The sequence below is a fragment of the Centroberyx gerrardi genome, chromosome 1 (assembly GCF_048128805.1).
Source record: "Centroberyx gerrardi isolate f3 chromosome 1, fCenGer3.hap1.cur.20231027, whole genome shotgun sequence".
NCBI lineage: Eukaryota > Metazoa > Chordata > Actinopteri > Beryciformes > Berycidae > Centroberyx > Centroberyx gerrardi.
In genome coordinates, this window is record NC_135997.1 from 7,624,435 (window position 1) to 7,637,652 (window position 13,218).

Below are 13,218 nucleotides of genomic sequence, written 5' to 3' on the forward strand. Positions count from 1 at the left end.
TCCTACTTGAGAATCCACAGTAGCACAAAGTATTCATTTTTTAGTTTAGAGTTTTTGCATAAATTTACACCTCATGTCATCCAGTCACATTAGGCTTTAAATTGTTCGATAAAAAGTAATTACTACAAAAACAGCATACACTGAGCTCTGAAAGTAGTTGAATGATGAAACATTTTTTTCATATTTGGGCTCTGTGTTGTATTATGGCAGTTGTGAAATCACAGAGCGCTTTTTGTACACAGTCTTCCATTTCCAATTTAAGATTACATTCAAGTAATTTTTCCCCAGAAATTGTTAACATTCAAAGCTTTTTATAAAGGCCTTAAACCTGGAAAAAGCCAGACTCATGAGATGCTGTGGTAGGCAAGGAATAACATCATTATAAGAACTAAATACAATGTCTTTGTATTACATTCAAACAATCCCTGGGGAATTAACAGTTGTCAGCAGAATCAGTTTGTGGGGTCTCGTCTTGCTTGTGAAATCAGTGTGGTAAAGGACGGACAGACGGCGTGATTGGTTAGCTGACGGCAAGTCAAGTAAACAAGGGTTTAAGGCATCAATCCTGCTGCTGTGGAGCCTCACGATGAGCACTCATCACTTTAGTTCTTCTCTACTAACTCTTCTAATGAACTCTAATAGCCAATGACTGGTAAATGTATGCATTGTGTGCTTTTATGATAATGAACCTCAGCATCAGGAGCCGATGGTTTGTGTTCAACAAAGGTATCAGAGTAATAAAAGCCGATTACACTTTACTTTGGTCTTACTCCAGTGTATTAACCTATGGAAAAGTGTTGTAAGTGTCCAATAACACTCTGTAAGACCCTGATGGAAATCTCCCTCCTACACAACATGCTTACGGTGGTATAACAACACAATGTAAGCACAATATTCATCAAGTCTTAGCACAGTGATATGGTGCACCTGCAGCACTTTTTCACAGGCTGATGCTGAAATGAATGCCCAGGAAAAGGGGCATTGTTAATTAAAGGATTAACTAAGATTCATTGGGAAATTCAAAACAGTGTCAATACTGGCTTGGAACCAGACTTAAGATATCAAGATGCTTCTGCTTGGGTTATTCCATGCTAAGACATCCAAATATCAACATATTAAAAAATGACCAGTATGGTTTTAGCCACCTCAAGATTGTAAATGTGAACCAGAAAGTCTCAAAATTTACTCTTAAGTAATTATAGTCAAATACCTTTAATTTTATTTGTGCATTATGGTTGTATGTGCCAACACAGATAACTATGGGAAAGGCAATTATCAGCCAAATGATATCCGAACACTGATATTTCTGCTGGATCCCATCACAGACTTCATTGTTCATGGTTTAGGCAAAAACAGGTGATAATAGCAAAAATAACTGGGTGACAGTCACTTCCAAGAGTTGAGGCGATCTCTGTTGTAAGCAGGCTGAAAGTAAAAAATAATAAATATTTCCACTGATATTACATATATCCATCTTTAAAATCACAGTCAAAGATGTCTGTCTGAAAAACTTTTGGAGTTCACAGCACATCTGTTCACAGAAATTTAGCAGTTGTGCAATAAATGTATAATTTTCCTTGTTTCATTTGACTTACGGAAATACTTAAACAAAGTGTTTATCAATAGCCATCGGGCATTATGATACTCTCATGATTTTCCACTCTAATTTAATAGTTTTACCAAAGAGCAAAGTATTTACAGAAGTAATTACATTTAAGGCCTAAACTTTATGTAAGATGGATAAAAGTCCCACAGTTGGAATTAGAATATAGTAGAATTTCACGTATCCAAACTGACAATTAGCCAACTGAGCATAATGAACAAAATATGTGGCATAATGCAAAAAAAAAAAAAAAAAAATCATTATATTCACCAAAGTTGGAAATTACATGTTGATGTATTTCAGTTATTGGAACATCTTATCAATCCAAATAACATCAATTTCTGAGTTGCGCTAATTATCAAAGTAATACCGAACTCATTTTCTTGAAGGTTGGTAGCATCTTGTACACAAGTGCTTCCCAACATTAAGGTAACAGGATATATATATATACATATATAAAAATAAAAGTGAATAAGTTGTGCATCATTTACAGGTTTCAAAGAGAGACAATTCATGGCACCCACAGATTTGTTCATAAGGAGAGGGAAAGTGACAACTATAGCGCCCCTGCTGGTTGCATTCATTCCTGAGAAAAATCCCAATTCGCTCAATGCCATTAACAAGCACAACAATTTACCATCAGTGATTAACTGCACCAACTTTACCATAACTGTCGTAACAGACACAGAACAAAGTACATTGGAAAAAAATCCATGTAAAGTTTAATTTTGTGTCGTCTGTAATGAAATCATATATCAAATTCGCCTCTGAGCACAACCAATAGAGGGCGCTGTGATGACTTTCCCTCTCGCATTGCAGCCTGGGATTTCCCACCCATACTTTCTCCATCGTCTGCCCAGCAGTAGGGTCAGTTACACCGGAAAGTAAATGTTACATAAATCTATTGAGCAAAAGATGCCAAATCAATATCCCACTCTGAAAACAAGACGCTGGAAAATGAAACAGATACATAAACACACTTTAGCCTCTCTCATGTAAAACTAGGTCAAAGTAATTGGTACACAGTTCCCAAACCATAAAGATGGTAATGGTGCACAAGTTTGATTGTGCTACACACACCAAGTGTATTTTCAACTCTATGATTTAAAGCACAAGGCCAGTGACTGAAATTTTAGGGACAGTTTTCCTCACCTAAAAAGGTGCATTAATCCTTTTGTATTGCACTGGTGCACCGTCATTACATTCTTTAAATTTCCCCCCGATCCTCGCACAGTTTGCACCAAGTAACTGCATTTAATTGCACTTGAGCCACTCATTCCATCAGCTGCCCATGATAACAAAAAGTCCAGGTTTTCCATTCAACTAAAGGCTATTTGAAGGAAATATCAAAGACCTTCTCAAAGCGACTGATTTATATCCTTTTACTTTAGTCACATAACCTTCTATCTTTGCCTTATCTTATGAAATCCATATCGATCACCATTTGGCTTGTCAAGGTTTGCTTTGGCGTTAAGTGCACTGCATTAATGAAATGCCCTCTACAGGAAACCTACTGATCTTCCAATAAAATTCTATTATTTCTACATCATCCATGACAGATCTTAGTAAAGTAAGGATTTATTGGCAACAATGTGGGCAAAACACAAAATTTGGAATGAAGAAAAGGTATTCTGCAGTCATGTGTGAATGCATCCTCTCATCCTTCATGGTCTCAAAAAACAAACAAAAAAAATGTGTTAAACAAATAATAGCAGGTACTGAATGAAAGCTTCAGCAAAATTCCCTCTCCAACAGTTCATTCAATAGCATTCAACATCAGGAACGGCTGCACAAATGGAAACAAAAGATGTGCAATAGAGTAAAAAAAAGTTTTAAACTGAAAGAAAAGCCCAGCTCCTTGAGATGTACTGTCTAACCCTAACCCTAACCCTAAAGACAGTAACCTTGCCAATCTCAAGAGATGTTTGGCAGTATCTTATTCCACCTCAATTCACTGTGTAACAGTTGTTATGACTGCAGTGACACAACGAACACTGGAGTGCTCCTTGTTGCTGTTTGTTTACGACTCTGCTGGGCGGCTGCAGGCAGAAACAGAAATACTCCTGGAGATCAGTCTCCAAAGCTGATCGGACCCAGAGAGTTTTCTTCAGGCCTTTTATTCCAGCCTCCTAATGGACAGTGCTCTATATGTTGTGATAAACTCGCAAGACAGCCTGGCTCACAAGGTTAGGGAATACCGGGAGACTACAATTACAGTCTAAGTACTGAAAAAAATGGGTAAATTGTGGGAAAAATGTCAATCCCTTGCAATTACTGTGAAAACTGTTTGATGAGGTAATAAACAGGCACACACATGGGCAGTTACACACAGGCTAAAACCTTAACATTCGTTAGAGAGCTGTCAACAGCAAAGCACAACGCTGTTGTTGTGTCAAAAACTCAAATTTTCACTTCAACTGAAGGATTTCATGATCCTCTAGGGGTTGAGAAAATTCTCTGACCTCTTCGTCTCATGAAACCCTTTCAAAGCCCAGAACACAAACTCAAAAATAAATGGCGGCCAAGCTAAAAACAAGGCTGTTTTTCTGAGTTCCTGAAAAGTTTACATTTTGGCGATACAAGGTTTTCACCTGAGGGTTATTTGAGAAACCATCTTGGAAACAGAGCACTACTTTTTCAGTGTAATGCAATTATATGTTTTGAAGTTATTTATTATAACTGATCCTGTCAATCAGGACTGTCACCATGAATCAGAGCGGGATGCTCACTGCACACCTGTAGCACTCCTAAACAACGTGGGGGTAAATTTGGGGCTGGAGACGCTCACTGGAAAGTATATGCAGACGTCTGTCCGAGTGTTGGGGGCACAGGTGAACATTTCAACAAACAACAGCTCAAAGGATACAAGCTCTCCACTGTCTTGGCTTAAGAGCGCTTGGAAGGGAAGAATTTCTCACAGGCCATTAACTATCTAAATGAATGTCTGGTGATGTTTGTCCATCCACATCAAGTCAATGGTACGGTGCGTATGGACATACTTGACCCCAAAGCCCTCGGTGAGTGTTCGAGGGTCGGGGTGAAAAGCTGAAACGGGGGGTCACATGCGTCCCTGGGCCTGCTGTGCTCTCCTCTCCTCCAGACAGCGACAAACCCACATTGACACCACCTCCGCATTGCCATCATTATACTGCATGATGAAGGAATGATCCTGAGGAAAGAAAGAGAGACATACAATAGAATGTAAGTGTTATGTCATTTGAATTGAGAAAAAATGCAAAAGTTGAAGGTGATTGCCATCTTGATATGGATTAATTCCTTTGGTTTTGTAGAAATATACATAGATATGAAAAGAGGTTAATTTGAAATGTGAAAATCGAGGTGAATTTTTCATAATTCAGATTGAACTTCCTGAGACACACATCAGGATCAGAATAATCTTATTGGGGATCATTTCATTGGGGATCAAGGTACAAGGGACTTTAATTCCCTGAGTTTTGACTGGAAGGCGGCCATCTCCTCCCAACCTGCCAACAGTGGGTCCGCCCCACTCTATAAGGCCTGATCATAGACTGAGGAGAGGCACAGTGCCACATGGATTGTGGCTGACAAAGTGAACAGTGGGGCGGGCTGTTCACTGTTGGCAGCCTTTGAAAGTCTTTGAAAATTTGTTGTTTAATCCCACTTATGTAACTATTCTAGATCATGACAGTAATGAAATAATCATAAAACCATGAGGAACTCAGCTCAACCCACACCCTGGGTCAGTAGCATCTATGCTCTCAAATGTGAAAGCACCACAGATTTGTGTTCAAATGCAAGAAGTTTCTGTAACAGCTTGTCAAACCATTTCAAACAAATGTTTCATGTCCTACATGGGTCATATATAGGGATGGGAATCGAGAACCGGTTCCAGTTGAGAACCGGTTCCAAATTGTCTGATCCATCGGAATCGTATGCCTCCGAGGTTATCAATTCCTTTTATCGATGCCGGCATGTTTTTCTGACAGTTGCGCATGCGCATTGCAAAAACTCATGCGTCATGACGTCAAACTCTGCATCTACGCTGCTGGAAACTTGCAACAAGGAGTCATGGCGGAGAGGAATACACGGTCCAAAGCGGGCTTCATTTCACGAAGAAAGATGACAACAGTGCTACTTGTAACGTCTGTAAAATTATCATTTCTGTGTTCACACATAGCGTTTTTTGATGTGGAAAAAGCGCTACCTGGAGCGCTTTTTGTGAGGAGAAATAAGAAGCGGATCACGGCAACGTCACCTGACGTTAGCTGAGCAGCTGCTAGCTCACTAACCAGCTGGTTCAAGATCGCTGTTGCGGTAACGGAAATTCACTTATTACAACTTCCAATTTCTCCACCGGCACTTTCACTTTCTCCATATTTGTTGTTGCTATGGGAAACGGCCAGCGTCTCTGTCATCGTGATTGGTCGGCTGGGAAAAAGCGGTTCACGTCACCCGGCGCTATTCTGAAAAGTTGAACATTTCTCAACTTTTGAAAGCGCTCCACTCTGACGAAAAAAACGCCGCTGCAGCGCTTTTTGGGAGCGGCCGCCTTTTGTGCGCCTTGCGGCCGCTTCCCATTGCTTTTAATGAGAAAAGGGCGCTGGTGGTTGGGGAAAAAACGCTGTGTGTGAACGCAGCCTTAAGGGTGGAAACACCAGCAATATGTTGAAACATCTTAGGGTAACCATCTAAAGATCTTATTTGTTTTCCAAGTTATATAATTTTAAGAAAAGGACCATTGTAATTTATTTTAACATGTTCAAATGTTATTAGGCAGACATTCTACACTGTGTTCAGACTCGAGATAATAAAACAGCTGCGTTGACGCTGAAAACCTGAGTAGGCCTACTTTTTTTTCACACAGAAAATTGATCGGGAATCGATAAGGGAATCGATAAAGAACCGGACCGATAAGCAGAATCGATAATGGCATTGGTATCAATAAAATCTTATCAATTCCCATCCCTAGTCATATATGAAGCTGTTACACTGAGTATAAGTGCCAATCTACTGAAACTAAGCAGGAGGTAAAATGAGCTGTGCAACAAAAGGTACCAGCAATAATGATTGTTTGTCACTCATTAAAAATAACCTAGTTTACTAAACAATGTCTTTTTAATTAAATAATATAATTTTCTCCAAATTTTGAGCAAAGAATACGGTCAATTCCTTGTGCTATTTATGTTGCAACGTTTGACTGATTTTTATCAATGGTGCCAATAAATAAACTGTAGACAATACACAAAGACTTGTCTAGTCTGTGCTGATTGGAAGCTCATCAGGTTTACCAAATATTGGCAGTGCTCACTTGTTACAATTCCAGGCAGAGCAACACTAAGGCTGCGGATTGAAACAGAGATGTCACACGTGATATCTCAATGACAAGAGTCCCAACACCGAGCCTCATCTGGGGGACCAGATTCTAGACTTGAGCCAGGTCCCAGAGGTCAGAGATCAGAGTGGAAGAGGTTGTAAATGAGACACGTCAACTGAGGCTGACCCATGAATTCCATTTGTCGTGTCTAGAGGTACAATTAGATAAACAACGCTGTGGCCAGCCTGTGTAAATGGACTTGTCAGCACTGATTTCGATGATATCTGTTCTTCACAAAGAGAAACTACCACAGTAGCACATTGTTAATGGGAGTCCTAACTAAGAAGTTGACTCACAAAAGAAGACGTTGTGGACAAAGGCTTTTGCTCTATTAGTAATTTCCTAATACATTATACAGTTCAAGACTGGAACAAAGGCTTACAGGTAAGTGCAAGCAGGTAGGTGTCTAGGTGCATCGATAGATCAGCACATCATTTTGCAACACATGCTCACAACACCACAGAGAACTATTTTGTTGTACACTATTACAATTCCCAAACACATTTTCCAACTATGTTACTATGCTTGGCAGCCCTGCAAATTATTTGCTTACAAATAAGCACATGTTGTCAATATCTAAAACTTCAAGAGGGACAAAGTCCATCTATGAAGGTGGCATTATTAGTTTGACTCCTTAAGATCTGACGCAGAAAGTGACACAGCAGAACGTGACAAATCCCTTGGCAACGCCCAAACTGGTACAGACAATGTACTGTAAGATGAGTAACAAACTAGGACAGACTGGCAGTTAATGTCCACTTTTTCCTCCTTGGGTTCTCCTTGTCTGTTTGTAGCTAGACAGGCAAATATGTTAAAGTAAAGGCTGTGTATAACTTACACTGCAATGCAGCAGGTAGGGGAGACACAAAATCACACAAAAGGTGTATATAGTGTTACTGTAGCACTGTGATTCTCACTTAAGATCACCAAAATCAGAATGTTTGAATGCTGCCTAACTTCTATCCTTCCTTTGCCCTTCGGGGTCAACCATCCATCCACACCTCGAATGTGGCAAGGTATTACTCTTAACTGCAAGCATTCAAGCACTGCATGATTAGCCCGGTGTAGTTTATATTGCAAAAGAAAATGGTAATACATTTCAGTGTGCTCTAATCCTGCCCAGACTGTAGAGATTGTGAAGGACTGGGGGGAGCCCCATCAATCCTGTTGTCCTTCTAATGGGCAGCTGGGGTTAACACAGTCTGAGGTTAATTACTCTCATATCAGTGTACGTCTGTGTCAGTATGAGAGGGGTGGAGTGGACGCTCCTGGGTGCCCCTATGCGCTGAATACCCATCTCATCAATCATTCCCCCTTGCCTTAGTACAGAGGGAGTGAGGGAGGGAGAGACACAAATAAAGAGGGAAGTCCAGAGTGATGTCTTTAATATCCAGCTCTCCACCTCTGCTCCAGAAACTAACCCTGACACACCAGCCATGTCTGATGGAATTTGACCCGGATGAGGGTGCATGGCTTTGGCTTGTCATACTACACACACACACACACACACACACACACACACACACACACACACACACACACACACACGCCAAAACACTGTAGAAACACAAGATTAACTTGGACAAAGTTATCTGCAGACTCCCCGTTGATCATAGACACAAGCTGCCTCAAGTGTTGTTCTGGTTCAGATACACAAACAGGCACACACACACACAACCTGACATTGACTACAATACCAATACATCTCTCTCTCTCTCTGACACACGCTCTCACACACACACACACACACACACACAAACATACACACCATGAACAACATAATCCTCAAATAATTAAATTACCTGCAACCTAAATTAAGCATGAAAAGTGTAAGGAAAGAGTTACAGTGAATAAATACTCCTTAGTTAGGTCATTAAAGGTGTTCTGGCTTACTGCTGTAGCAGTGCGTGGATAGAGGTGAGATGGGGGAGGGACTCATTTAAAAGTATGGCTACATTAATCACCGTCTGGCCACATCAAAACGGGATAATCACCTGAATGCTCTGCTCAAATAGAAATGGCCTAAACCCAGGGGAAATTCTACCTAACTCTTTAATTGTTTGGAGCCTTTGATGGGTCTTTTTAATCGAAGATTAATTTATGCGATTTTAAATAACTCTATGTATGATTAATAAGCTCAGAAGAAATTAAAAGGAGTTGGAGGCAATTATAACAAGAGACTGGTCATCACCTCATTAGAATAGTGTTGGAAGGAACATGATGTGTGTGTCAGTGTGTGTGAGAGAGAGAGCGAGAGAGAGAGAGAGAGAGTGAGAGAGAGAGAGAGAGAGAAAGAGAGAGAGAGAGAGAGAGAGAGAGAGAGAGGTGAAGAGGTAGGTAGAATAACTAGGTCTTTACAGATTTGCATGCTAATCACTAGCTCCCTCTGGAAACTGGCTGGCATTGGTTGGTGTGTGTATGCATATACTGTATGTGTGTGTGTATGTCTGCACTTTGGCCAATCTTAGTGCGTAGGGAATGGGGGAAATCTCCACTTATGAATGTTACAATCTTGTTCCCCCTCTAAACTTGCTGATCCAAGCATATTTTCGAAACTGTTTGCCACAGAAAGACCTAGGCTCTTTCTCAATATGAGTTCTTGTGTCCTCCATGATGTGTTTTACACAATATATAACCGCCGAAACCACCATTCCAAAACAAAAGAACGCAAGGATGGGGGATAAAGATCCCGGAAATTTACTTGCCAGCCAAGGATGCATCAAATGGTGACTTAACCGCCGAGAACAAATGGGAAGCTCCAACATTCACTGCATGAACGACGCATCACGTCTGAGCAGCACTATAGTCTTTAGTACAGAGCCATTCTAAACAGATGGGAAAACGAACAGCTGTGTGTCTTAATTGATTGTGCGAGCGACATCAAGCACACAGCCCATCTCAAACTGTAAGGAAGCGTCTCTGTGCTCACTTTCATGAGAAGATCGTTCTCTCCAAGACGACTTGGGAAGAACATTCTCCACAAGGTCACAAGTAGCGACTTGGCATTCTTGGATTTGATAATCACCCGTAGTGAGGCAGGGCTTCCTCCAGATATCCCACCAATCAAAGAGCACAGAACACTAAATGTTAGCCACCAAAATGGAAAAAGGTAAAAAAAAAAAAAAAAAGGCAGTAAGGCATGCAAGAGCACCATCAGCTTCAGGGCCTAATGGCTCTATCAGGTATACAAAAGTGCAACAGATGTCTTGAGATTTTTTCTGGAACAAAGGAGACAGTGGTAGTGCAGGATGAACTGAAATTCAAGTCACTTTTGAATTTTCTTAGTGTGATAGCAGAGTCCTTGATAACATGTGTCACTTGACACAGCAGTGGACAACAAACTTCTCACAATGAGCAGAACACACATGCATGATTTGGCACCAAATTAAGTCAGTGAAGAAGAGAACAGAAGATAGCTCTTGTATTTCTACATATGTTTTAAGTCTGATTGCTGCCTAACCATTTCTGACAGTTGCCAGCAAATTTCTTCTTATACCAGAACACTGAGGAAATCGTATTTTTGCACCGTCCAATCTGAAGACATTTTTAACAATAATACAACACTTTCAATGCTTAAGAAATGGTACATGGTCTAACACTAAAAAACACTTTTTATTTTTTTGTAATTTGGACTCCAGCTATCATTTACAATGACAAATAGATGTAAAAGTTCTGCCACAGTAACAGAGAAGACTGCATGTGTGAAAGGGCTTCATGTCAACAAAGACCCAGGGGTGAAAAGTGAAAAAAACAAAAAAAAACAAATTCAAAGTGAAGGTGCTGACAGAAAAAGTTTGGGGAGGAGGAGACAGAGAAGATGTGAGGAAGAGAGCCAAGAAAGAGGTGCAATGATAAATAAGCATGCATCTGAGAATCCTTTTTGCACAAGTAGCAATATAAATAGAAATGTAGCTCTTCACTATCCTCAGAGAGTAAAATACTTTCTACAGCCTGACATGCATAACAAATAAAAATCGTACAAGACATCACCCACATAAGGCATCACACAATAAACAAAAATCCATATAACTAAGCTGGAAAAATATCACATTGGGTATACATGTTTTGGAAAACTATGATGGTGATGGTGAGTGGGATAAAGCTTTTACCCAAGTGTACTGTTAAGCATATTGTCTTATCGCAAGTGAATGGAATTAGTACATTAAAGTATTAAATCAAGGAACAGTGTAGGTGGTGAGGGTCATGGGTTATTATGTTGGCTTGGATTGTAACAGATGTACTATAAATCAGTTAGGACTTTTCTGCTAGTCAGAATGTTGAGATTGTAGATGGACCAATAGAGTGTGATTATTTGGTTGATGCTGCAGAACTGTACAGGAGGAGGTGTTCGGCTGATAGTGTTGACTGGCTTGTTGATATCTAAGATCCTCTGTTGACAGCGGTTATGGATAGGTGGTGTGTGTGGTTGGAATGTACAACGCTGCCCTGTGTTATCCAGTTTCCATCTGTGCATTGTGTGTGAGTGTGTGTGTGTGTGTGTTTGTGCATGTGTGTAGGTCGCAGCTAGATTTGGGGACAGTCGGAGACAGGAGCGGCTCCTTTGTGAGAGACTGAGGGGCTCATCTGGTGCCTCTGGGGTTGGAAAGGGGCTAGGGAGCGCATGTGCGTGTATGTGTGCATATGAATAGAAAGGCAGAAGGGGGGCCTGCATTAACAAAGGTGCTAAAAGGCTGTGTGAAGGCCGTTGGATAGGGAATAGGGGATGAAGAGGGGAGGGGGGAGGGGAGGCTGAAATGTCCATCAAATCACAATCAAAGAATGGAAGGGTGTGGGATCATCACTCTCTCTCTTCCTCTCTCTCCCATACACCCACAAAAGTGCATGTGCATGCACACACATACCAAATAATGGTATACCAATGGCATTTGATCCTACATATCAACTAAAATTAGGCATGGTGCAATGGACCACAAAGACAATATTTTCTTCCTTTATTGCCCTAAAGCCTTAGAAATAAACTTATGTGTGCAGACAATTAATTGCAGACAGACCTGGCCTTGTTGTCAAGGAGGCGGAGAAGGAAAACAACAGCCTATATCGAATCAAAAGCAAGAAACCTCAGACAGGATAGGTCATCACCAAATACCTGCAGCTAACGTCCTGGGAACAGGCCAATGGAAAGTCTCCTGAACTGACCAACGTCATTAGCTTATGATGACAGGATAGGGTGTCCACAATAAAAGATGCATTAGTAGTACGGGGAGAGAAAAACACACTGTCACTTTCCTATGTGATGGATCATCATGTCATTCTTTACAAAGGGAGTGGGGACTTGTAGGAATGGGAAGCGAAGAGGAAAGATATATTATTGATATATGTGAAATGGACAATGTAGAGCTCAGCTAGATCTTTGTTCTTATTGATTAGTGGACAACAAAGTGATTGACAGATATGAGTCATAGTGTAAACCATCTGGGCTCAGATCAACTGAATGTTTCCATGGGTGTTAAGGGTTTTTGGGAAGGTATCAATTTACACACCACTAATTTACCGTCGTTACGGCTCATTAACCTGAAATTTATCACTAACCTCACAATACGGGCACAGTCATGTGCAATAAATAAAGGTAAGGAAACAGATATTATAGTAAATAACTTTAGTTTACTAGGAATTACTGATTTGTTTGCACGTAAAGAAACTTAAATGAGACAATAAGGAGTGGATGTGTTCATCATTCAGCATCAGAGGGCAGTTATAATAATCAATTACTCAATAATCTAAGTCCTTATTGGTTTGTTATTCTGAAACTGTAAGGAGACATAAAGGATCTATTAGTTGGTGTCAAAAATATTGTAGATTATTCAGATATTTACAGGTAAGTAGGCCTATTTCCCCTTTAGTAATTTTATTCCGTTCTGTGTTGAGGAGCGAGTCCAACAGTCAAACTGATGTATTTGATGTTCAGGACTGACTGCAGGCTATATCTGAGGATTCAGTGCTTACGAGGACTGAATGAGCAGCTGTGACAAGAAACAATATGACGGATTCCCAAAGTTATACATCAAATTTTATATAATGATATAATTAAGTTTTTACACAAGTACGATGAGGTTTCTGTATGATTATGCCCCCCAGCTATGACGATCAGCCAGTGTGTCTGGTCTCTGGCTTTTTCAGGGATGAACTTCCAAAGAGTTGACAGGAATGCTTTCAGGTTTGTAACTTCACTATCATAAATTGTTTCCTTATAGACAAATATACCAATACTGACTGGTAATATATATGAATAACCTACAAT

The 13,218-nt window shown here is 40.3% G+C and overlaps 1 protein-coding gene across 1 annotated transcript in view; it reads right to left on the reverse strand.

Annotated features, from left to right (window-relative positions):
- Positions 1-1,196: 1,196 nt before the first annotated feature.
- The window catches only part of map2k5 (mitogen-activated protein kinase kinase 5), a 65,726-nt gene continuing 53,704 nt past the window's right edge, over positions 1,197-13,218 (reverse strand). The window contains exon 22 of the mRNA XM_078282858.1: positions 1,197-4,772. Within this exon, the coding sequence (XP_078138984.1) occupies positions 4,662-4,772 (111 nt within the window). The 3' untranslated portion in view covers positions 1,197-4,661. The remainder of the gene's footprint in view (positions 4,773-13,218) is intronic.